Consider the following 24367-nt stretch of genomic DNA (forward strand, 5'->3'; position numbering starts at 1 on the left):
TTGCTAGATGTGTTCCCTAAGATGATGGTGTCGTCTCATGTCGTGCCAAGCACTGCAGTCGCTCCTGCCGTTTATTCATTCAGTTATCTGGCGGTCGGTTCTCGTGGACTGATAGTTTGGGCAGCCTGCAGCCTGCAGCAGAGGTCTGGTCTGGTCTGGTCTGGTCGGTCTGGTCGGCCTGGTCTGGTACTTTTGAACGAACCCCGGTGGTTTGCTGTTTGACTGCTTGGGCCATGGAAGGAGGGGAAGCCGCTGCAACACTAAACGGTGACACCAAGGTACATGCGCGTACCTAAGGTACCAGACCTACCCCCGGCTACCAGCCCGTTGACAGCCGCCTTGGCTGCTGAGGCAGCGGGGAGCGGGGTAGTGGGTGCACTGCATTTGCATTGGTGATCGTGGCGACACAGCTTTTGCCCCGGATGAGTGCATACGACACCACACCCCAGGCGGGAGGCAGCAGACTGGTACGGTCTGGTACATACGAACTCCGGAGTATCCGCAGTACCAGACCAGTTCAACGTTGCAACTTGCGGCGGCCCACGGGCAGCTCATATTGCGAGGCAATTCAATCCACTTGTTTTGCGGGGGGAGAAAAAAAAAATCCCAAAAGAAAAAACCCCAAAAGAAAAAACCCCCCGCGTCAAGCTGCGATTGGAGGAGTCTCTGACTGACCGACCCTGTCACTGTCTGATTCGTGCATGCTGGCATAACGCGCAACAGGGATCGGACTTTTTTCCTCTCCTGCGGAATCTGCATGACGGACTGCTATCAGTGCCTAATAAATGCCCATGCGCTTGAGTATTGGATATTGATTTTATCTAAAATCGGCCCTCGACAGCGGGTTTGGCACGACACGCGGCCCCGCGACCATGGCCTTTGGAATGGGAATGGGAATAGGAATGGAATGAATCAAGATGGCCCGGGGCATTGAACTGAGTATGTTTTTTTTTTTTTTTTTTTTTTTTTTTTTTTACCATCAATGACCCGACGCGGCGGCGAGTTTTGCTGGCGAAGGGGAGAACCCGCTGCGGACCTTACGACCCCTGAGCCAGGAGCTACCAGGTAGGTACTAGCGTCAACACGCATGCACATGTACGGATTACCGAGGTTGCCAAGGTCCAAGCTCGCTGGCACAACATCGAACATGCGCTTTCGCACGGACTATGAAGAAAGGGACGAGAGGGGGAAAGGAAAGCAAGCCTTTGCCAGCCTCTCACCCGTTGGCTGCCAAACACTGCGTCATGACTTGCACGCCGTGTTGCGCATGATCCGGGACGGCCTGCCGTGCTTGTTGGGTCGCAAACAGCATGCAGTGATACCTGGATTCCGCGATGGCGCTCTCCGAGGCGTAAAGGGGGGGGATCTGAGGGTTGACGTTGGAGTCTGGAGTGACCAGTCTGGAATGCGCTGCAGCGCACGGTAGATGTGGACGGTCTTGACCAAGCATTACAAGCGCCTCGACGCAGGCTCATGGACGAAGTCGCGGCACCGATACCCGTCTTTTGGCCCATGGCCTTAGTCTCGGTTGCCAGCCAGCCAGCCAGCCAGCCAGCCAATCCATCGTCCCGAGTCGAGTCAGGTCTGAAACGTGGCTGGTGCCCGACGACAAAAGCGAAACCGGCTTTGGGGGTCTGGATATTACTAAGGCTGCAAAGTCTGGCATCGTCACCGAGGCTGTCCCCGCGTCGTTTTGCGATCCAGGGGGCCGGTACGCCGTTGGTTCTGTCGCCTGCAAGCCGGCTGAGATGGGCGGGATCGAAAAGAAGCGGAAGAAGAAGAAGGGGCAAAAAAAAAAAAAAAGAAATCGGCATTTCCGATCCTGCTGCGGGGGTACATACCACGACAGCACATGGCTTTGACGTGCGGCAATATCGATCCGGCATGCTCAATGCCATGGCCATGGCCATCGTGTGCGACGGCAGCCATGTCTAGATGCAACCATGCGTCGCTATCAAGGTAGCACCGCAGGCACATCACGACTTGATGCAGATCGCTCTGCCTCCCGGCGCGGGCGGGCGCGGGCACGGCTGCTGGGCAAGGTCATGGACAAGGGCGCAAAAGCGCGGCAGGCACTCGATGCCGCAGGCGCCAGGCATCATCAAGGATCAGCTGGGCTGCGAAACCACGGACCGCAACCTTGTTGATGCCCGTCGCCGACCAAATCTGCCAAGCAGTGCGCACTCGCACTAGTGGTATTGATTGTCGGTAGATGCAGCAGTCCTAGTCTTGGCTGGCGGCTGGACCGTGAAAACGGCGTTGGAAGCGGGAATCCCAGGCCGCCTGCCGCACCATCGGGCTAGTTGGTGGGCATCATGACGGCCTCTTACATAGAGTACCCACACGCAAGGTTTAGGTCAATCAATACAGGTCAACCAAGGTACTGTAGGTAGGTACCTACCTAATGTACGGAGTACCAGCGAAAGGTGAAGAAGTGCCAGCTGATGGATGTTGCTGCGGCTGAGCCTTGCACCGCGTTCGGCCGCCGTGTCCGAGATTCAGCTGGCCTATCCTATCAATACATAGTCCTATCGCGGCTTTGCGTCGGGCAATGCGAATGCGAGGCAACATCAAGTCTCGAGGCGGTGGATGGCAGCACAAAAAATTGACCATCAATATTGATTGACAAAACCAAAACTCAACGGCTTTGTCTGCTTGCGAACCCAAACACGGCCGGCCATCCATCTCGAAACGCGGGTGCTGCCAATTCCGAGTCCGAGCTGGACAAGGGCTGGGGTGGGGGAAGGGGGGGGGGGGGTTCTGTTGCGCAACCGAAACGTTGACGATTTAGAGACAATGGGCGGATGCCATCAATGCCATGCAGCACAGCACAGCACAGCACAGCACAGCACAGCACAGCACAGCACAGCACAGCACAGCACAGCACAGCACAGCACCGTCCATGACAAGTTTGAGGTGCGGAGTACGGAGCAGACTTTCTCCGTGGTGCGCACTGACTGTGGCTGCACTTGTGCGACGGGGGCGTGATTCCCCCCGCCCCCCACCACAGACCCCCCCGACATTATCAAATAGGTTCGGCCTGCTCGTTGCAGGCGTCAACTATGTCAAGTTCTGGCCATCTTGGACCTCATTGCCCGGGCAACAAGGTAGCAAAGCTCTACGGAGTGCTGTGCTGTGCTGCATCCTCAGTTGGTTGTTGACATGCATGTTCAGCCCAAAGAGGATTTTTTGCGTCACCTCTGTCTCTGCCGCCTTGTTGGGATTGATAGCTGCGAGAAGAGACGGCGAGAAGAGGTGGCGACCAGAGCCAAGGTTTCGGACGACGGGCCTTTCTTTCGGGCGGCCAAACTCAAAACGCGGCCTTTGCCTTTGCAACCGGGGGCTCGAACATGGCCGATGCTGGGTGGGAATCAAAGTTTGCCTACTGTATCTGTATCATCTGGACGTCGCCGGCAGGTTCAATGGTCCCGTCCACCCTTTTCCACCGACTCTCTCAACTCGCGCTCAACGTGTGAAAGTGCAGAGCCATCTAGGTCGAGCCCATATGGCATCATGGCTCACGGCTCACTTCGTTTCGTAAGTACCGACCCTCGGCGAAAACGCCATATGTCTCGATGCGAAAATCAATCGAATCGAATCTGCAAGTCAGCCACGGCCCACCACCAGCCAGCCGTGTTGCCCAAAGCCACCAGGCCCCCACCCTTCCCCCCACCCTCCCCCCTCCCCCCCCGTGGCATCCGCAGAACAAGCCAGGCCCAATTGATGGCTGCTGGGGGCTTCCCACTGCCCTGCCCACCATCGGGGACAGCGAGCCGGTGCTAGCCCTGCTGAGCAACAGGACGGCGGAGCACTCCGTGCAAGGTCATCAGGACTGCCGCAACGCAACGTCTTGATACGTACGTCAGACATGTCTGGTACCTTCCATTCCGGGTACCTAGGTACCCAACCTACCTGATGCTGGCTGCAACAACAAGCCGTGGTGGCGGGCGCTTACTCCGTTCCGTACCTTGGTCGACAGTCAGCAGTTCTGTGGTTAGATGCAAAAATTAACTTTTGGGTGAGTCATGGCTACGTTGAGAATCGAGCAGCATCGACGGAACCGTTGCGACGCAAGGAGTGCGGGAGTACTCGGTAGCAGGGAGGAAATTCAATGTCCAGCCCGGGCAGCAGCGGCGTTGATGTCATTTCAACCTTGACCAGACCGAACCAGACTTTGTTCCAGGTGGTTATAGCCTGACTGGCTGGACCTGACGCTCTAGCGAGCTGCCGCCAGTCACTGCACAGGGTCCCGTCGCAAAGTAATCACAATCGGCGACGCAACAGCTGATTGGACGGTCGACCCATGCTCGCCTGATTGGGGGGGCTTCCCCACACCGCTACGGAGGACGGACTCTGCAGCACTGATGTCTGGTTACTGCGGGTAGTCCGTACATACATGTATGTACCAATGTCTAACACAAGCTGCTAACTTGCTGTCGGACCGTTTAGTGGGCCCCTCAGCAGTTTAACGTTACCAACATGCGCAGCGCGCTACATGTATGTACGGAGAGCTCGCGAGGGACTCGTGACAGGCCCAGCGTGGCCCAGCGTGGCCCAGCGGGATCCCTCTAGGCCCCAGCCGGCTTCTCGCGAGTCCCGCCAGCACAGTCAGCCCATCCATCAACAAACATGAAGCACAGTCTTCTGAACTTGCCTGACCCCAGCACAACCCAGCACAACCCAGCACAACCCAGCACAACCTCGCCCACCTGCACTGCACTGCACCGGCTGCATTTTCTGGCCTCAACACCCACACACCAACTTCCCACACCCCCTCGTCCCTTTTTATTTTTATTTTTTTATTCCATTTTTATTTTTTTCCCCTCACCTTCCTCTTATCTTGTCCGTCCTCCCTCTACGGCTTGGCTTCTTTGCCAAAGTCGACTGTTTCTCTTCTTCCACCAGCTTTTCCTCCATGACATGATCCCCCCCCCGCCCTGTTCAAGACTCTTGAAACCGCTCACGCTGTTCCTGGCCGCTACTACCCTGCCAACTTGTCTGGTTCCCCTTGCGACTGCCGGCTTTTGGCCTGTATGAGGACCGAGGACTTGACCTCCAGCAATTTCGGCTCGTCTCCACAATCATCGACGTCTTGCCCTTTTCTCAATCTCGTTTTTTGACACCGAATACCAGAGCGAGTCCTCAGCTACTCCAGGAACAGCAAACGACTCTGCGCGGTTGCCTACCTGACAATTGAAGTCCGTCGATCCGCAAAGAGGGTTCGCACCATTCGCAACGCTAGCCAGGTCAAGGACGGTATAACTCGGCCTCGAACCGGGTCGGGCCTTGGGGAAAAAAAAAGTTCTTTTGTTCGGATTGGTGCAAATTCCACGACAAGGATATAGCTGGGGTCTTGTCCAAAATGCTGGAAACTCGCAGACCCATGCATCAAATGAATACCTATGGTCATTCCCGGTCTCGCACTAGCTCCTCGCCTTCGGGCACGTTTCCTGCGCAGCAGCAGCAGCAGCATCCACAACAGCAACAACAACAACCGCAGCAACAGCACCACCCCCAGCACCATCAGATCAGCTCCCAGTACGCGCAGGCAATCCCTCCTCACGTGCACCACTCTCGCCGCTCTCCATCGGTGAATACCTTCAGCACAACGTCTAGCATGCAGCCACCGGCAGCATACCGCACCTCCTCCTCAACCGACCTTCGCCGTTCCATCTCCAACCGCTCTAGGGGAACCATCTCGCAACCGGTCGACTACGTTGCGCTGCTTCGTCGCCAGAAAGCTACAGTGTGGTGCGACCGCGCCCAGTATGAGGATCCTCGAGTGACGGCCCAGCAGAGAGCTGCCAAGCTGCGCGCAAACCTTGAAATCGTTGGCGGAGGTCGGGCCGTGGCCACGGGAAGCCGTAGCAATACCGGCATCAGCACGACGGGCAAAGTGGCCGCCAAGATCAGGCATCACGGCAAGACTCCCGTGCTCGGATACACACCCAACGACACGAATCATGTCGGCGTCGGCGGTGTGCCGTTGCGTCTTAGCGCCACAGAAGTGGAAGGGGGCAGCAGCGACGAGGATGATGCTCTGACCATGTCCCGGTCACAGCACCGCCGCACTGGTAGCAGTGAACGAAGCAGCATCGGAAGCGGAAGACGACCTGCTCACTATAGGGCATCCGCGGGCTCAGCCACCTCGGGTGCGCAGCAGCGACGAAGCCCGGCAGACACGCCGGAGCGAAGAGGAAGCTTGGTCGAGAGGTCGGAAGATACGACAAAGCCTATCGATGACGCATCGTCGGGACGCGCCGAGAGTTCTAGAAGCGTTAGCAGCAGCGAGCGAGCCGACAATGTGGGGGAACTCGGCATTGTCCCCAAGTTGGCAATCAATTCCCATAAACACGCGGCTTTGACTAGGGACAAGAGCGTCATGAACGCCGAGGAACTTAAAAGACGCGGTAGCGTTGACGAGAGAACGGCAACTCTTACGTCTGGCCGCCTTTACATTGCCAACCCTGATTAACCGATGTCGACGAGCTCATTGGTGTTATGGCATATGCGAAGGGACGACATTCTTCATTGATTGACGGACATGGATACAGAATTCATTCAGATCGACTGTATTTTGCTGTCCGCCTTTTTCTCCCTTCTCCATTCTCCCTTGATGCGCTTGAGTGACCCATGACACTCGCTTTTGACGGCCCTACCGTTCAGATATTGCCATTCTATTCCCATCTGGTTGCATTGCCTGGCGTACAGAACAGGATGATTCAATCGTTACCCCTCCGCTGGTCAATACCACGGGCTCGTTTGTCGTTTTACTACTGTCGCTAATATTGCTCGTGCTTGCTGGGCGGTGGCACATGCTGCTGTTCTTTGGCGGTCGTGTCGAATTTTTTTTTCCTTTTTTTCCTTTCTTTTTTTTCTTCCCCCATTTTGCTCTATCCTCGACTCATGGGGGAGCCAAAAGCGCGTGTTTATCGGGGAAGCTGTAGTCAATGAAATACCATAAATAATCACTACGAGTATCACTGATGAGCCGATTGGCTGTCATGCTTATTGAACATTAAAACAGACGCCGTCACCTGGAGTTGAGGCACGATGATGAAACTTATTGCCTGATCAAAGCCTCTATGGAAATAACATCACGGAAGGGACGTTTTAGTACTCCGCAGAAGCTAAAAATGAAACACGGGCCTCACATTGAGAAGCTGTGACAAGATTACTGCCCACAATGATTCTGAACCTTGGCCCACGATGCTCTATCCCATTGAATTTTTTAAATTTTTTTTCTGTGATTCTTTTGTAGATTTCGAGGCGGAGAATCAACCACGGCGGGAAAGAGCCAAAGGCTGGCATGGCAGTTGCTCATCCGCCGCCCCACCAGACGTTATTTGGCTCCCGCCGACGCGTGCCAACTAGTACTGCAGCAAAGAGGGCAGGCGCCAAATCCACGCGGGCGCGTCTCCCATGTTCGTTTCCACCTCCTGCCTGCTTGATGGTGACCTTGTGCCATGGTCTTCCTTCAACCCAGCTGAAACCAGAAGTAGCTGAACACAGGCGAGCCCACCTGCAATTTACCCAGCTTGCAAAGGGAACATTGCAGCCAAAGCGAGTTCATACGCCAAGTGACGTCGTCAACGCTGTCGAGATTGGCACCGCCTCCTTCCGCAGTTCCATCCACACCACACACAATTATATCGATCGATGCGGACGTTTTCCAGCGTCGACCGGTGACCGCTCCTTTTTCTCCCTCGGAACCCGTGCCGATTCGAACCCCCCGCGCTTGACCTGCCGAGGAGACGGGCACGAGCTGCGATCAACGGTACTGCGTACTCCGATGCCTTTGCTTGAAATGTCCCACAATGTGCTGGAGGTGCAATTGACGAGCCGAAAAAGGAGTCACGATGAGTACAGTGATTACGTGAATATGGATCAAGAGCAAGAGCAAGATGCCAAGTCCTTGAGGGCCACCTCCCTCCGGCCAGCCGAGAACAGCTGTAAGCCACTGTCAGTCCCATGTCGAATTCGGTTCCGTCGCCTAGCTAACTCGGGGGCACCAAGTGCTTCCGCCGCAAGTGCTGCTGGCTGGGGTATGTTCATCGCCAGGCGGGCTTGGATCGCCGGCTCTCAACGAGGCTGGAAGTAGCACCCCGGCGCCCAACTCGCCTCGTCCGCTTACGCCGACAAAGCAGCCTACTCCAGGAAAGGTGGCCGAGGGAGATGATGCAGCCCCCGTGACGGCTAGGGTCAGCAAAGACGCCGCACCTAAAAGAAAACGTCTGACGGCCGAGGAAAAGGAAACCAAGGAGAAGGAAATGGCTGAGAAGAAGAAGGAGCGCGAGGAACTGGCAGCGAAAAAGGCAGCCGAGAAAGCAAAACAAGAGGAGGAGAAAGCTGCCCGTGCCAAGGAGCGCGAGGAACAGGCAGCGAAAAAGGCAGTCGAGAGAGCAAAACAAGAGGAAGAGAAAGCTGCCCGTGCCAAGGAGCGCGAGGAACAGGCAGCGAAAAAGGCAGTCGAGAAAGCAAAACAAGAGGAAGAGAAAGCTGCCCGTGCCAAGGAGCGAGATGAAAAGAGGCGCAAGAAGGAAGAAGAGCAGCGGCGACTTCAGGAAGAAAAGGACAAGAAAGCCAGGAGCCAACCTAAACTCAACGCCTTCTTTACAACGCCCGTGGCCCCAAAGAAGAACGACGGAGACGACGGCACGGAAACTGGCAGCCTCCCCAATATCAACAGCCCGAGCATGGCGGGAAACCCGGCAGCAACGCATTATGACAAGCTTTTCAAACCGTTTTTCGTTCGACACAACACGCGATTAGCTCCCCCATCGACGCAAATGGATGAACAGACCAAAAATGCCAAGTCGCAAATCCTGGATACCTTGATCGCAGGACAGACTAGGGGTTCCGACGTACAGAAACAGCCTTTCGACCCCGTCGAACTCTTATGCCTCGCCTCGAAACCACCCAGACGCGGACGTATCCATCATCCTGTCAAGCACATCATGGAAACAGCTTACAGGGAAGCAGAAAGCTCTAGCGGCACGGGAAGAGTGGCTGGCCATATGTACGGGGAAGCGAGACAGAAGCTCGCAGGGATCCCTCAGAAAATCATTGCTTTTTCCCGAGACGTCCGGCCCCCTTACTACGGCACCGTCACTCTGCAGCCGTATATCCTAGGTCGCCGCACCATGAGCAAGCTGGCGCGCCTTCCTATCGGCAGACAACTTCCGCTGGACTACGACAACGATTCAGAAGCTGAGTGGCAGGAAGACGAAGGGGAAGACGTTGACATGGAAGACGACGAGGAAGAGCTCGACGACGAGGATGACATGGACGGCTTCTTGGATGACTCGGATGATGCCGGGCTCTCTAGACGTGTATTCGGAAGCACGTTGGAACCAGAAAGCACCGGCATCTGCTTTGAGAATCATCATCGTCTGGGACCAAGCAGTACAATGTATGAGCACAAGATGGAGTTCATTTGCGGTAAGAGAATCATGCAGGATCCTGGGTGGCGGTGCGAGCCCCATCGCTGACGACGAGATGTGCAGAAGGTTTACAGAGCTCCTGGGGCGTCGACCCTTTCTCCGCTCAGTACTGGGAACCGGAGACGAAAGCCACCAGAGCCAAAACCGCGCAAGCTGCCAATGGCGAAGCCGCCGAAATGGCCCCTCCACCGGCTCCTGCCAATGCCTTTGCGGCCCTCGACGGCGAAGTGGCCAACAGCGCGACTTCGGCCAAGCTGGTCAAGGCCGAGCTGTTGAACGACGTCAAACAAGCCATCCTGGATAACAGGGCCTTGTCCAAGGCTGGCATCATCGACTTTATTTTCCATCAATTCCGGAACAAGGCCTCTCGCGCCGAAGTCAAAAACACGCTGGAGCTTGTCGCCGAGAAGAAGGGATCTGGGCGAATCAAGGAATGGGACCTGAAGCCGGGACACGAAATAGAGTGGTGAATCAGTTGCAAAGCGCCCCCAGGGCCGCTTATTCTACGATGACGGGGCGTAGACTCGGCGAGGCGGAAGCTTGCCGAGGTATATATTCATGGTCTTGACCTGCCTTTGGAATCCGGCTTTTCGAGATGACTTTTTATTTGCTGCAAGGAAGCCTTTTGTAGAAGTCACGGCCGGCATGCTGTACGAAAGGAATGAGAAATTTTTTTTGCTTGACGCGAAGGCGTAGTTGCAACCATGTACCTGCTGTGCAATGGGCACCCGTGCTGTCGTGCTGTCGTGCTGTGAACGGAGTACTCGGTAGAGACAGTGCTATTGACGTACGTACTGTGGAGCAGGGCGATGTTGTGGTGAAGCTTGAAGCTTGAGGCACGTCAATCTGATGCACGGGCGGGCGGTGTGGGGCGTCTAATTACGAGGCCCGGCACTGCCCGGCTGCCATTACAATGTACAGCCACAGCCCAGACAGACAGGCCCTGCTCTGTGTCGACGACGATGCGGCTCGTCGCTGCCAACAGACGCAACCGTACTCGGCTTCGCTTCCATGTTCATCAGCATCCTGGGCCTTCCGTTCCTGCATTCGGCTGCTTCCCCTGTCTCGCATCGGCCGTCATCACAAGACCGCGCCGCCGCAACCGATATCCCGCAGAAGCTCGCACCATCATCTCGGGCGTTTTCCTCTCCTTGCTCGAACCCAACCGACGGGCGATCCGGCTTATACCGTCGTGAACAGCCAACCCATCGGCCACCTCGGGTCACCTCCTTCCCCCCGTCTTAGTCGTTGGTCGAACAGACCAGTGGCCATGGTTCAACATCCGCCAGCCCCAACCTCGTAGGCATGGAGGACCCGTGGAGCTCCCCCTGGACAACAGAACGCACCGCCCGAGACAACGCCCGCCTTCCGCCCGAGCCGAAGCAACCCGATATCCAGACCCCCCTGACGCCACGGTTTCTCACGCCGTGGAGTCGCGATCCCGGGGAAGGCAGCGTCGACGGCGCCTGGCGATCATGGGACGATGCAGACCCTGGCGGGGATGCCAGTGCGACATGGAGCGCGAGCCTGCCTTTGGGGCCAACAGGGCGCGAGCGGGCTACGGCTAGATTGGCGTCTGCGGATGCTTGGGGCTTGTCCCAAGGGGCGGCGAATCACGCGGCCCGAGGCGAGGGGGCAGACTCGGCGGTCGGTGTGGGAGAGGAAGCGCTGCTGGGTGACGCCGCCTCGACTGTGATGCCGCGTTCCGAGGGTGGGAGCGATCCTCTGCATCCTGCGGGGGCTGAAGACGGAGCGTGGGTTGAGGACGAGAAGCCGGAACCACCTGAGCGAGCGTTTGGTTCCAAGGGGGGCGGCGAGGCCAATCGACAGGCTTGCGGGGTGCAGGAGCCGGCGGAAAAGTACAACGGCACGGACAAGGACACTTTGATCTCGGGGCTGTCTCGGATAGACGCGGCGGGCAAGCGTGACGTCGTTGATCAGGTTGCTGCCGAGGACGACACAGACCTGCCTGCTGCGTCGCGAAGCGCCCCCGCGGCGGAACCGCCAGCGACGCCGCGCCCGGCCCGGTGTCCTATCGACCTGTCACAGCTGGACGCGCTGTTCCCCGGCGTGCCATGCTCCTCCAACGGCGAGCACCACGAACGCCCCCACGTCGCAGACGAGCACGCGTTCACGTCGGCCTCTCAACGGAGCGCGTGGCACCGCTTGTCCCGGCTCGGCTCTTTGCGCAGACACGGCAGCAGCCAAGGCGAGAACTACGTGCGCGTGTCGTGGGCCAACTCGCAGACCCGGAAGGACACCCTGCTCCATGTCCGGCGGTGGATGGGGGCACACCCGGCCGCAGGACCGGCTGCGTTGGGCGCTGCGAGATGCGGGCGCGCAGGGGCGAGCCTGTTCAACTGGGACACGGGGGGGCCTTGCATCAAGATTGACGAACTACTGCTGGGGCGGAAGCAAGAGCAGAGCAGGTCTCGCGGCAGGCAGCTGTCGGCTGGGCTGGACGCGACGACGACGACGACGACGACGACGACGTCGCCGACCGCAGTATCCTCGGGGTGGAGCGCCGGTGGCCCTGCGTCGGCGGTGCGTAATGGCGTGGAAGAGTCTGGCCGGGCGCACGAGCAGCCGCCAGGCGAGCCGACTGGCGTGGAGGGAACGGCGAATCGCGCCCCGGCAGAGACGGCCGACGAGCTATCTGGTCGGGCTGACGACGACGACGACGACGACGACGACGACGAAGACGACTGGGGCGAAATGGTGTCTTGTCCGAGAGAAGCGGACCCTCTCGGCCGCCCAGGCATGCCGGCAGCGCGCGCCGGTGAAAGGAGCGAACACGGCCACCAGCCCGGGGGGTCGGGCGCGTCCGACAGCGGCGTCGTGGAGAGCATTGTGCGCGGACTCCCGGATCTTTCGTACATGATGAAGTAGGCGAGCCGGGATGGGACTCAGCCCAGTGCGGGGGGGGGGGGGGGGGTGAAGCTCTTTTGCGAGGGGGTTAGCGCTGCGGGGCTATACGGTAGCATGGCTGGAGTTTATATTCTGCAGGTGCTGGCTGGCTCTTGGCGGCTTTTTTGCATATCATGTCGTCGTGCTGCCCGTATGCAGTAGCGTTTGGTTGATACTGAACCAGCACTTTGGCCACGGAGTACGGAATGCTCCGTACAGTACGGAGGCAATCCGCTGCGAGGGGGCGGGTGTGGCTGGGTGGGCGGAGGCTGTGCGGGAGGGATGCGTGGCGCTGGATTGGGAGGACGGGCCTGGGCGGGCCGCTTATTGGTCCGGGAGGACGGGCCTGTCCAGACTGGACCGAGTTTCGGCAGGTACCCAAGGTACATACATACGTCACGTCACTGCCATGTACTGTACCGAGAGAGTCGGAGACCTCCGCAGAGCGCACCATGGAACTCGTCGTACTTTTTCTCCTTTGCTTCGTTTCCGCCTGAACCCTCTTTCTTCCTGGACCGTTTCTCGACCGCATGCGCAGCCGCCCTCTCGAATATGCCCCCGGGACGCAGCCAGGGCGGAAACACGATACAGACTCGACCCCGGGACGATGTGGCCGCGCGACGACGTGGTGCGAAAAGGCGGCCGTGCTGCTGGGGCGCCGACTGTTTATCGGCGCGAGGGCCCGGGTTTGCGGCCAGATACGCTGGACGGATTCGGCGGCCGGGGCCAGCTGCAAGGAGCGCTGCAGCGGGTTTGGATCCCATCCAGCGACGGGGAGGGATGACCGCCGAGTTTCCGGCCACGGGTTGGGTTCTTGGGCTAAAGGCATCGTGGAGCCGGAACAGGTACGGCGGCCGGCGTGGGCGGAGCCCAGTCCGTGGCACGGTACCAGACGGCATCTTCTTCCTCACTGTACGGAAGGACGACGGTGTTGCCAAGGTTGGCCCGAGGCGGCTGGACGTTGATTGATTCGTCCCTAGCTTCTTTCTGCTCTCGATTTGTTCCCAAGCTACTGGGATGACAGAACACGCTTGGCATAGGTTCCTCAACTCACTCCTTACTCCTCAAGCCTGGTATCGTATCCGCCATGACTACACCGCTTGATCCCCACAAAGACCAAGACCAAGTCGCTCATTACTCCTCAAACTGGTATCCGCCGCGATTACAGAGCCAATACCGCCTGATCCCCACAAAGACCAAGACGAAGTCGCTCATGACTCCTCAAGCCTGTATTACAGAGCCAAGACCGTTGGCTACATTGATCCAGCAAAGACATGGACGAAGACGAGGACAAAGAAGACCGACAAGACCAAGACGAAGACGGAGAAAGGAAGTAAAAAGGCCAAAGCTCGTCACACTCCTCGCCTGCCATTCGTCTGCAGCTCGCGTGTGCCCTCGACAAGCACCGCCTGGCACTGCCTGCAGAGCCTCGACGACCCGCGGTTGCGAATCACGTACTCGTTCCAGATGCCCTCCTTGCAGCCGCCCCGGGAAGGGTATCGCGCTCGCTGGGCATCGAAACAAAGCGGCGTGCTGTCGCGCCCCAGCTCAGTGTGGCCCGGACAGGTGGGACATGGAAGAAGCCAGATGATGGTCTTGCACATGGTGGACCGTCAGTCCGAAGGCGGTCGACGTTCCCTTCTATTCGCCTCGAACGGGGGCCCGTCGCGCTTTTCTTTCGTCTTTCGTTCTCGTGTTTTTTGTTTGTTATTTGTTAATTTCTTTTTTTTTTTTTTGCTTTCCCCTTGGTGGACCGGGAAGGGTCGTTCAGCTGGTGCGAGGTCGTCGGAGGGGCACTGTCCCGTTTCTCAAGACATAGAGTACGCCAAGTGTTCTTGCTTGCTTCTCGCACAAAAGGCAAGTTATTTGGATGAGCGGGCCCCAAGCGAGCTGGAGGTTTGGATGGAGCGGCCAGACCTCCCAGGTCGACGGCGGACGGTTTAAATGCGTTTTCTGCGTGTTTGGCAGCCGAGAGACCATGCGAGCCGCGAGATGATGAACTTCCCCCCCCCCCCCCCCCCCCCACGTCGGCAAAACCTGCATTGTGGTGATACAAGCGCACCCGGACGACACCCGTACAACCAACCTCGCACCTCACGTTGAATGTTTTGCCGACGCTTACGCACACGAAGTGGTTTTGTTGTCCCAGTCGCTCCAGGGAGGTGTGTCGCCGTCTGCCCTTTTTAATTTTTCTTTTCTTTCCGCAGCTCGCCCCCCCATATGTGCGCGGCAAACCCTGCGCGGCCCGCATCCATCGCGCGCAGCATTCGTCTGCTTTACAAAAGGCTTGAGCGAGGGCGGTAGCCTATCGCAGAAAAGCCGCGCCGTCGGCCGGTGGTCCCCGGGGAAGGGCGGGGGGGGGGGGAGGGGGGGGTTGTTGTTTTTGCGCCCGGCGGCCGCTGCTTGTGCTTGCTTGGGTCGAGTCGGCGCGGCAGTGATTCCGGGCGGCGCTGGCTTCCGGCGCTCCGTCCCCGAGTGAAGCGCTGCCAGCGGCTGGGGAAGGCCATCCGGGAATGGGAGTCGCTCTGCTGGGAGTTGATCAGGGTGCTTTGGTCGTGGCGTGATGGAACGGCGCAAGGAAGGTGTGGAGGCGTGGGGGTGTCTGCAGGGAAGTCGGCGATGTTCTCCACGTCTGATTCCGTTGGCGGTGCGGAAGCAGCTGGGGTCACCCCACGGGGCGGGGGTAAGCACGCGACTGTGCTTGCTTGCCCAAGAGGCCGCGGGTGGCAACACAACTCGAAGCAAGGAAAAAAAAATATAAAAATAAAAGGGAAAAAAGAAAAAAAAGGGGGAAAAAAAAAAAAGAAGAATCATCACGGAAATGTTCATGTTTCGGGCCGCCTCGTGGCGCCTGATGAGGAACTCTGCTACTGTGGGGGCTGTGGGGCGGAAGGGGGGGTGGAGCTGCAATCAACACCCCCCGTCCCCCTTTTCGCTCAGCCGAGGTCTCTTCTCGTCTCGTCTCGTCTCGCCTCGTCCTCCGTGAACAGCTTTTGCCGCAGACAACAAACCGCCCCGAAAACACATATAAGCAGCCCGGTTTCGGGTTCCCGCTCTCGCCGCCCACCACCAAACCCGCACCGCACCGCAACGCACCTGCCGCTATCCCCGCCCGTCCCGTCTCCCCGCCGGTGCTCGCCGCCGCAAGCAACAACAGCCAAATGGCGCAGTCTCTCCGCATCACAGCGCTGGGCTGGCTGCTGCTGTCCCTGGCACACACTGTGCGTTGTTGCACATCCCAGCTGTCTTTTTTTTAATTTTCCCCTCGGGGCCAAGCCCCAAACAAAACACTGACCCGCAGGACTCGGAGCAGGTCGGCGCCCAAGACTGGCAGGCAAATGCCAAGTTTCAGTCTCTGCCCAGACGCGCTTCCGCATGCGCCCGAGCGGGCTGGTTCCAGGGCAGCGGCTTCTTCGTCATGAACGGTACTTCCCCCCCCCCCCCCCCCCCCCCCTGCTGCCCCCTTGTGCTCCCCCAAGGTTGACGCGTGTGGGCTGACTTGGATTGCTGTAGCCCTCGTCAACTACGCCTGGTCCAGGGACCCGGCGCTCCTGGGGGATCCTGTCCACAGGTCGGTTGCTGGGGCCATGGTTGCCATCATGTGGGTTAGCGGCTGGTGGTACGCGAGGAATGGGGTCGCTCCGAACGCGGTTGCTGTTGGGGTCATGGGCGCCCTCCAGGGCTATTCTGCTCTCCTGCGTTAGAGGCTTGGGATATCTTGCCGTGCCGGGGTGGGGGGGAACTCGAGTCGGCGGTGACGGGTCCCCAGCTCCTTGCGGAATTTCCACCCCCCCCTTTCTTGCTTGCAAAGACAACCTCGGGCTTTCCGCGACTTCATGTACAAGCGTGAGTATTGTCAGGGTGGTTTTACTCCCACGTTCCCGCAGAGCAGACGTTGAGAAATCAAAAGACGTACGCAAACAGTCGGACAGCCACCCGTGCAGAGGAAAACATTCACACAAAGCTTTTGCATTCTGGCCCCCGGACAATGGTATAGACGCCGCCGCACCAGAGCACTTGGCTCCCTGGTTGCATTATACCGCGGAATTCCTAGGTCTCGTTCCAGTGCGGGACACGGATTGGGCCAAAACCACGAGTGAAGAAGCCGCGGCAGGTTGGGGTGAGAGCCCCCGGCCAGCAGAAACGCCTTGCAGACAAGCTCGCGCCATCTCGAGGCTGAATGGCGTTGCGCGGCTCGCTTCAGGAGCAGTAGTCGGCATGGTGAAAACCGCCGCTTTGATCTTTGAGAGCGTGTCGGTAGACTCCTGATGAAATGCGCGATTCTCGCCCTGCAAAGGAGCTCATTGCGGGCACGACGCGTCATCCCCGCCTTGCGTCGCAGTCACTGACATGCCTCCTCGGCGAGCGCAGCCTTCTTTGGCGGGCTGACGAACAGCAGTGCAAGCAGGGCGACGACCGACAAGAAAGCCACGTAAAACCACGGAAGACCTACAAAGATACCCTTGCGCTCCAAGCCAATGTTGAACAGCCTGGCCAATACCGGGCCGGCAATAAAAGATCCAGCGACCTCCGCGATGCCGACGAGAGCGTATAGCTTCGAGGTGGACTTGGCGTCGACGTGGTGCGATACCGTGGCTCTGGCGAGCGGGCTGTCTGCAGCGCCAAGCGTCCCGATCAACAGGCCGCACAGGAAGAGCGCGACATTGTGGCTCAGGGCTTCGACCAGAGCACCCGCCGCGATGAGAAGCGTCGACGCTTGGGTCAGAAACAGGTCCTTTGCGAAAACCGTGAATCTGCAGCGCCGGGACACCAACATGTCGGAAACCTTGGGCAGTGCCACGAGGACGACGAGATTGAGGACCCCCAGCGGGGACAGCAGCAGGCTCGTCTGGGCGAGCTTCCATCCAAAGTGCTTGCTGATGTACTGCGCCAGCAGCGAAGTATAGGCGTAGAACCTGGCCGACTGGAAAAAAAAGGTCAAGAGCACGAGGGGGATGTTGTGGTTCTTGACCATGTCCAGCGAATGCGACAAGTCCTCCAGTCCTTTCCCCAAGTGTCCCCTGAAGGCTTGCAACATGGTTTGGTCGGGGTTCTCCTGCGCCTTGGTCTCCAAGCTGAGCGTTTCTGGAATCAGAAAAAAAAGGGCCAGCATGAAGGGGGTGGCGAGGAGGGCGACATGTATAGGTATCCACGGGCCATACGTGGTCATTAGTAAGCCCGCGAGGAGAGGCCCGATTAAACCGCCGAGTGTAGCACCAAAGGTCAGGTACAGAAAGCTCGCAGCTCTATCGTCACCTGTAAGCAGCCGTCCACAGAAAAAAGACTCGGAGAAAGAGAGGAAAGGGGGAAAAGAAGCGGGAACCGGAGAACGGAGGAAGCGGGCCAAGGGACTTACTTTTCTTGCTCCGTGCTCACATCGGCCGCCATTGCGTAGAGGGTGTTGAGCAAGACTGGCACGCCGCCGCCTACCAGCACCCAGAGTGAGCCAATCATGAGGACGTACGGGTTTCTCCTAACATGGTGCTGAAACCCGGCAAGCATAAGGGGCGCGAAGCAGCTTGAGACAGCAAAGCCGCCGTACGCGAGGACGGCCGTGGGCTTTCGTCCGATGCGGTCAGCAAGCATGCCATGTGGGAAAGCGACAATCAATGCTAACCGGCGTGGGTTAGCTTCTGTGTTCTTTTTCTTCCTATTTTTCTTCTTCGTATACCCGCGATGCGGGACAAGAGGGGAAAGAGAGGGAGACGCGCTCATGACGGAATTCACCAGGCCACACCAGCCGAGCAACGAGGCCAGCTGTGACTGCACACTATCCACCTTGCACTTCATCTCGTCCATCAGACCTGGGCTGTCGTCTTTGTAATGCACATGACAGAGAGCGTCTTCGATAAGGCGGTAAATGGGCACGAGCAGCATCATGCCGCTGGATGTGATGCCAAACATCATGACGGCCGCCAGAAAGACAATCATGGCGGGAGTTTTCGCCTGCCACGGGGCCGCCTGGATTACCGGGCGCCTAGGCAAGGATTGATCTGGTTGCTCGTTAGCAAGGGCTCCTGCGCTGAAACCTGTGTCTGCTGACTGTGGCCGGCCTGCTCGGCCCCCGTCACGGCGGGCAAGTAAAGGCGCCTCCTCGTGCTCGGAATCCATCTCCGGCTCCAATCCAACCCCACACATTGGGGGCGTTTTGATGAGGATGGCAAGCTCTCATGCACGTGGGCTCTGGTTCCTGCAGGTGCAAAGCTGGGACAAGTAGCCTGCAGTCTGCAGAGTGCCCGAAAGATTGAATCGCCGAAACGTGGGATGTTGCGGCGAGAAGATTCGCGTGTGTCGATGGAGACGGAGATTGATAAAAAGGGTCGGAACCTGACAGAACTTGTAAGCGACTAGTCAGCTACCTCTGGGTAGGTATCTACCTACCTTTTGACTGGCCGTCAGGGACTTGGGCGGCAGGTAGCTAGGGCAAGCCCAACTGCGGGCCGGCGGCATACCGGCAACAGCTGGCCAGCCAGGGCTGCACTGCCCGGCCCAGCCGATCAAGCCTGGTGGAACCTACCGGGTACCTAAGGACCGTCGTTAGCCGCCAATGCCTTGACGTGTTTTCACCAGACAGGAACTAGGTTAGGTATCTAACCTTGGTACTGGACGGGTGGTTTGCCGTCTCCACAACTGCAGAGATAAGCTTTTGCATCTGCTTGACGCGGCAAAACCGGAGCTTGACGATGGACGGATTGCGCCTATAAAAGCACGAGCGAGTCGCTTGGCTGAGCATCGACCCGTACCATCCGTAGACAAGAACAAGCCTGCAGCAGCATCGTACCTTGCCAGCATCATCACATCATCACATTTCACATCATCGCATCGTCGCATCATCGCATCACCGCATCATCGCTTCAACACCGCTCGCAATGTCTCTATCCATCGGTTACGTGCCAGAACATTTCTCCACTCCACTCCACTTCGCCCATAAACACTTTAGCCTCGACGCCAACCTGGTGTCCTTTCCTTCCGGAACAGGACATATGATTACTGCTTTGCGGGCGGGAGAAATCGACGTCGGTATTGGCCTGACTGAAGGGTGGATCGCCGGCCTCGGCAAAGAAGACATCGAGGGTGACGGAGGGTATCGCCTCGTTGGCACATACGTTGATACTCCGTTGCGTCAGTCATGCCCTTGATCCAATCCATGCATCTTTTTTCCTTTGAAAAAAAAAAAAAGAATCCGGAACAAAACGCTGATGACGTCGGTCTGTGGAAATTCAGGCTGGGCTATATCGACCGGCGCCAAACGCCTCGAGATCGCCTCAGTGGACTCCCTCAAGGGCAAAAAAATCGGCGTCTCTCGCATCGGCTCCGGCTCGTATGTAATGGGCTACGTCCTGGCCGACCAGCAAGGCTGGCTGAGCGAGAATGTCAGCTTCTCTGACACGGTGGTGCTCCACAACTTTGAGAATCTTCGCAACGCGGTAAACTCGGGCGAGGCCGATTTCTTCATGTGGGAGTATTTCACGTCTAAAAAGTATTATGACTCTGGGGAGATTCGCCACGTGGGCGACATTTACACTCCCTGGAGCAGTTGGCAGGTTGTGGCGTCGACAAAGCTCGCCTCTGGCTCTGCCGTGGACCTGCGCGTCAAGACCTTGTTCGAGAAGCTAGATGAAGGAGTCAAGTATTTCATCGAGAACCAGGAAGAGGCCGTCAAGTATATTTCCACGGAGCTGGGGTACACTGAGCCCGATGCGAGGGAGTGGTTAAAGACGGTCAACTTTACGACCAAGACGGCAGGCGTGAAGCTTGACGTGGTCAAGGGTTGCGTGAACGTGTTGAGGAAAGCGGGTGTCCTGACCGAGGGGAAGGGGATGGATGCCGAATCCATGGTTGTCGAGCCATGAGTACGACGAGTCTCGCGGCGGGGGGATCAGTCTTGTGGTGGTTGAATCGAAAAGAGGCGGCGTCGTGGGAGGAGAAGCGAGTAAGGACAAAGTTGGGGTTATAAAGAGATTAAACATACAGATAAATGTTTTAAGTGGGAAGAAAATTAAACCTGGCAAAAGGTTTACAGTTTCCGGATCTTGTTGGTTCCGTTCTCGCATGCTAGTAGCTCTGAGGCCTTGGTCTCGCAAGACTCAAAGACTTGCGTCGACAGGTACCTACGGTACGGTACGGTACGGTTACGGTACATGGGTCCGGTACTTGGGTTAGTTACCGCCATTGCCCATCAGGCTATCAGGCTACGGAGTACATGGGCCCACCAGGCTACAAGGCACCCGGTGTGTGTGTGGGTCTGCCAGAGCAAATGCTTGCTTGCAAGTTGCTGCCTTATGACGGCCAAAGGGGTACTGCATGCATCAGGCTGGGGCAAGGGGCACAGGCACGTCAGCAATCAAGCATCTCTCGACTCCTCCACATCCCTCCCCCCAGAGCCATCCTTGCCACAGTCGCTGTCGCTGTCGCTGTCGCTGTCGCTGTCGCTGTCGCTTTCAGAAGATCGCATTCCCCGTCGACTTTGCGCGCCTTGATGGATAGAACCGCCGACGGTTTTCTTTCGAAAGTCCTTCCGTTCGTTCTTACTCGCGTCCGTCCCAGCCGTGTCTGCGTTTGCGCGTATGGGATCCCTGCGGTGCAGCCTCACATGAGACGTCCGTCTGCGAGTTCCTAGATCCCCTGATCCCCTCCCTGGCTTTGGGTTGGTTTCCGAGGTGGAAATAAAGAAAAGAGCTAGTCGAATAATCTTGTTCTTGTTCTTCTTCTTGTTCCTGTTCTTCTTCTTTTTTCCAATTTTTTTTTAAAATATTTTTCTTGTCCTTACAATCCGTTCCATGTTCCATTTATTTGTTTCTTCATCATTCCTCTAGCCTTTATCCTGCGAATCATCACCGTCTCCGCCAATGAGCCACCATGACGACTTCGAACCTGCGACAAGCGGCCAAAGACGCCCCCGCTAGCTCTGCATCGACAATTCCATCCGATAGTTTCAGATTGTCTGTTGGAGACGAGGAAGCGGTGGAGCTGATGGCATCAAGTGGCTCGCTGCAGCTGCAGCGCCTCGCTCGCGTGAAACAGACGGGATTCTGGGCTAGCATGGGACTCGGAGGTGTTGCGAGGCGAACCTTGGGCATTTGTCTGCTTTTGGTGACCGTCTTCCTCTGGACACTATCCAACTTTCTTGCCAGCGTAAGTGGGCTCGCAATGTTTTCCCGTCTTCCTCCCCTTCTGCACTGGCGACACGCCGGCATAGTTGCGGCGAAGCAAAAAGAAGCAGCGATTCGAGCCAACGAGCAAGCGGTATTGACTGGACAATACAGTTCATTTTTTCCGACCATACATACGACAAACCGTTCTTTCTCGTCTACGTAAACACGTCAGTCTTTGCCGTCTCGCTGATACCAATGTTCGCCAAATACGCATTCAGAAGCGGCATCCAAGGCGTACGGAGCGACTTGGCGCAAATTTGGGCGGAGCACAAGCAGCGAGGAGCATACAGAAAAGCAGCGACTGAAGACGATGCTTCAAGAGGCGACGGATCAATGGCGAGTGCCGAGGGCGCCGGGGGACATGTCTTGGCCGACGGCCAAGAACAGCTCAGCTTCCGCGAGACGTTGGTGCTCAGCCTGGAGTTTTGCATGCTGTGGTTTCTAGCCAACTACTTTGCATCGGCATGCTTGGAGTTTACGAGCGTTGCGAGCGTGACTATTCTCACGTCGACGAGTAGTGTGTGGACCTTGGTCTTTTGCGCCCTGATGCGGGTAGAGGCGTTTAGCGTGCGCAAGCTGGTTGGCGTCATGGCCTCCCTGGTAGGTATTGTCTTGATCTCGACGGTCGACTTGTCCGGAGAGAGCGACGAGAACAGAGGGTCGTTTCCGCACAAGACGCCGGGGCAGATTGCCATTGGCGACGCCATGGCCTTTTTCAGCGCCATTGTGTACGGCATGTATGTCACAGTTATGAAGAGACGGCTGGGTCACGAGGACAGGGTGAACATGAAGCTCTTCTTCGGGTTGGTCGGCGCCATCAACCTGGTGCTGCTGTGGCCATTGTTTTTTATCCTTCATTGGACAAATGTTGAGCCAGTAAGTGTCAACGGCAGAAGCAACGCTGCTTTCCCCCCCTCCCCGTCGCTGTCACGGGCCGACATGCGCCGCCATGCGTCTGTCTGCCCTTGCCCTGCTTGCTACCTGTAGCGCTTATTGACAAAAGATGGGGGCCCCCTTAGTTTGAGCTGCCTCCTACGGGTACAATCTGGATCATAATAATTGTGAGTTTCTTTTTTACTAGGAACTTGCTGAGACCTGCTCGGGCCTGCCTGCTGGCCAAGACGCCCAGGGAAGGGAAGGGAGGGCGACAAAGGAGGAAATTTCTGACCGAGATGCACAGGTCAACTCTCTGTCGTCCTACATAAGCGACATGTCTTGGGCATTTGCCATGCTTCTAACCACTCCGCTGGTCGTGACGGTTGGGATATCCCTTACGATTCCGCTATCTTTGATTGGAGAGATGATACAGTACGGGCAGTACTCGAGCTTTGTGTACTGGATCGGGGCTGCGGTGGTGTTTGTGTCGTTTGTGTTTGTGAATCACGAAAGCCGCGAGGATGAGGGACGACATGCAGCAGCTGGTCACCAAGACGGGCATACGGTATAGACAGGTTTGGGTTCGGTGGATGGAATGGACGGGGTCTTTGGGCTGCGAGCTTGGGAGAAGGAGTAATGGTTTTGTCTTGTTGGACCGGGGCGGAAACGGCAGGTTTTGCCGTAGATTGCATGTCTTGATGGGTGACGGCTGACGGCTGATGGCTGATGGCTGATGGCTGATGGCTGATGGCTGATGGCGCTGATGGCGCTGATGGCTCCTGGACACGAAGGGCTGTCTGTCCCGTTGGCACATGTGCTGCTGGCTGCTGGCTGCATTGGTAAAAAAAAAAAAAAAGCCGAGAACGCTGTTGCAGTCCATGAAATTGGCAGCCCGTGATTGACAGGGTTTCCATGCCTCCCTTGCCGTCGAGAGGCGGGGCCGCAAGAGAGTTCACCTACCGCTTGGGGAAAGCAGTCTGGTTGGTGGTTCAACTCTGGGGGAGCAAGTTGACGATGGCGGGCCTTCTGGAGACGGTTTGATATCAAGACGGGGCCCGACGTGTGGTCTCTTGAGGATGCTAGATAGAAAAGACAATAGGAGTGGCGTCGGCCGCATGGTGTCACGGCAGAGGCGAGGGGCCCCGGCTCTGCAGTTCGGATATATACACTCGGGTACTTTGCTATGCACGCATTATGAGACTTTGCCATGTACGCATTATGAGGCGGTAGGAAAGCACGCAGGTGGTGGCACGCTGTCTGTCCGACGTCGACGTCGACGTCGCCCCCTTGGCCCAGGCAAACTTGGACAAAGGCGGTTGCTGCAATGCAATGCAAGGAACACGACGCGTAGCACGGCGCACGCGGAGCAGGGGACCACAGGGGTCGGGGGCAAAGGCTGGAGAGAATTGAAATCTCGGCATGTGTCATTGTCATGTCTGGCGTTTGTCGATGTGGCATCGCACGCGCTGCGGCCCCGCGCGTTCGCCAAATCCCGCCGACGGTGCGGTCCAGCCCCTGGGGATCCCGACGTCAATGACTGACTGACCAGACCAGGGGTGGGGGGGGGGGGCCTGCTTTTGCAACCCAAAAAAAAGTCAACGGTGCCGATGAAAATAAGAATAAAAAATAAAAAATAAAGAATGTGACGGACGCCATTGTTGGGCTTCATCTGCGGCGATACCTGCTCCGTCCTGAATGGCTCCATCACATCGCATCACGTCAAATGTTTGCCGTTGCCCGATTCGGAAACACGAACGACGGACGACACGACAAAAACGACAAAGACGACCTGCATGGCTTCACTTCACACGCACCTCTGTTTTTCGGCTGGAGTTTAGTTTCATAGGTTGATGCGAACCCTCGTCACTCTTTCTCTCGCATTCCCCCCCCAAAAAAAAAACTCCCAGGCTACTCTCATGACCATTATCGTCACTTTGCCGTCTTTTTTTTTTTTCTTCTCACTCTCCTGCAATCTGCCAAGGCTTG

At 57.4% G+C, this 24367-nt stretch overlaps 12 protein-coding genes across 12 annotated transcripts; 7 read left to right on the top strand and 5 right to left on the bottom strand.

Annotated features, from left to right (window-relative positions):
* Positions 1-5362: 5362 nt before the first annotated feature.
* UV8b_06851 (uncharacterized protein) lies at positions 5363-6475 on the top strand (the record flags this gene model as incomplete). The annotated part of the gene is made up of 1 exon (XM_043144348.1): positions 5363-6475. The coding sequence occupies one exon, from the start codon at positions 5363-5365 to the stop codon at positions 6473-6475; it is 1113 nt and encodes a 370-aa protein (XP_043000283.1).
* Positions 6476-6499: 24 nt separating this feature from the next.
* On the bottom strand, positions 6500-6817 carry UV8b_06852 (uncharacterized protein; the record flags this gene model as incomplete). The annotated part of the gene is made up of 2 exons (XM_043144349.1): positions 6500-6655; positions 6710-6817. 2 exons carry the CDS (start codon positions 6815-6817, stop codon positions 6500-6502), a joined length of 264 nt encoding a protein of 87 aa, XP_043000284.1.
* Positions 6818-7807: 990 nt separating this feature from the next.
* UV8b_06853 (uncharacterized protein) lies at positions 7808-9913 on the top strand (the record flags this gene model as incomplete). The annotated part of the gene is made up of 3 exons (XM_043144350.1): positions 7808-7952; positions 8017-9441; positions 9507-9913. 3 exons carry the CDS (start codon positions 7808-7810, stop codon positions 9911-9913), a joined length of 1977 nt encoding a protein of 658 aa, XP_043000285.1.
* An 835-nt stretch (positions 9914-10748) lies between these two features.
* On the top strand, positions 10749-12332 carry UV8b_06854 (uncharacterized protein; the record flags this gene model as incomplete). The annotated part of the gene is made up of 1 exon (XM_043144351.1): positions 10749-12332. The coding sequence occupies one exon, from the start codon at positions 10749-10751 to the stop codon at positions 12330-12332; it is 1584 nt and encodes a 527-aa protein (XP_043000286.1).
* A 419-nt stretch (positions 12333-12751) lies between these two features.
* Positions 12752-13114, bottom strand: UV8b_06855 (uncharacterized protein; the record flags this gene model as incomplete). The annotated part of the gene is made up of 1 exon (XM_043144352.1): positions 12752-13114. One exon carries the CDS (start codon positions 13112-13114, stop codon positions 12752-12754), a length of 363 nt encoding a protein of 120 aa, XP_043000287.1.
* Positions 13115-13169: 55 nt separating this feature from the next.
* On the bottom strand, positions 13170-13388 carry UV8b_06856 (uncharacterized protein; the record flags this gene model as incomplete). Its single annotated transcript, XM_043144353.1, has 1 exon — positions 13170-13388. One exon carries the CDS (start codon positions 13386-13388, stop codon positions 13170-13172), a length of 219 nt encoding a protein of 72 aa, XP_043000288.1.
* A 49-nt stretch (positions 13389-13437) lies between these two features.
* UV8b_06857 (uncharacterized protein) lies at positions 13438-13941 on the top strand (the record flags this gene model as incomplete). Its single annotated transcript, XM_043144354.1, has 1 exon — positions 13438-13941. The coding sequence occupies one exon, from the start codon at positions 13438-13440 to the stop codon at positions 13939-13941; it is 504 nt and encodes a 167-aa protein (XP_043000289.1).
* Positions 13942-15511: 1570 nt separating this feature from the next.
* UV8b_06858 (uncharacterized protein) lies at positions 15512-16054 on the top strand (the record flags this gene model as incomplete). Its single annotated transcript, XM_043144355.1, has 3 exons — positions 15512-15571; positions 15664-15775; positions 15864-16054. 3 exons carry the CDS (start codon positions 15512-15514, stop codon positions 16052-16054), a joined length of 363 nt encoding a protein of 120 aa, XP_043000290.1.
* Positions 16055-16692: 638 nt separating this feature from the next.
* On the bottom strand, positions 16693-18488 carry UV8b_06859 (uncharacterized protein; the record flags this gene model as incomplete). Its single annotated transcript, XM_043144356.1, has 3 exons — positions 16693-17596; positions 17707-17962; positions 18062-18488. 3 exons carry the CDS (start codon positions 18486-18488, stop codon positions 16693-16695), a joined length of 1587 nt encoding a protein of 528 aa, XP_043000291.1.
* A 30-nt stretch (positions 18489-18518) lies between these two features.
* Positions 18519-19002, bottom strand: UV8b_06860 (uncharacterized protein; the record flags this gene model as incomplete). The annotated part of the gene is made up of 4 exons (XM_043144357.1): positions 18519-18677; positions 18732-18811; positions 18868-18874; positions 18946-19002. The coding sequence occupies 4 exons, from the start codon at positions 19000-19002 to the stop codon at positions 18519-18521; spliced, it is 303 nt and encodes a 100-aa protein (XP_043000292.1).
* A 217-nt stretch (positions 19003-19219) lies between these two features.
* On the top strand, positions 19220-20203 carry UV8b_06861 (uncharacterized protein; the record flags this gene model as incomplete). Its single annotated transcript, XM_043144358.1, has 2 exons — positions 19220-19472; positions 19575-20203. 2 exons carry the CDS (start codon positions 19220-19222, stop codon positions 20201-20203), a joined length of 882 nt encoding a protein of 293 aa, XP_043000293.1.
* Positions 20204-21209: 1006 nt separating this feature from the next.
* UV8b_06862 (uncharacterized protein) lies at positions 21210-22952 on the top strand (the record flags this gene model as incomplete). Its single annotated transcript, XM_043144359.1, has 4 exons — positions 21210-21485; positions 21617-22381; positions 22525-22566; positions 22686-22952. 4 exons carry the CDS (start codon positions 21210-21212, stop codon positions 22950-22952), a joined length of 1350 nt encoding a protein of 449 aa, XP_043000294.1.
* Between the last annotated feature and the right edge of the window lie 1415 nt (positions 22953-24367).

This window comes from Ustilaginoidea virens, chromosome 5, assembly GCF_000687475.1.
Source record: "Ustilaginoidea virens chromosome 5, complete sequence".
Classification (NCBI taxonomy): domain Eukaryota; kingdom Fungi; phylum Ascomycota; class Sordariomycetes; order Hypocreales; family Clavicipitaceae; genus Ustilaginoidea; species Ustilaginoidea virens.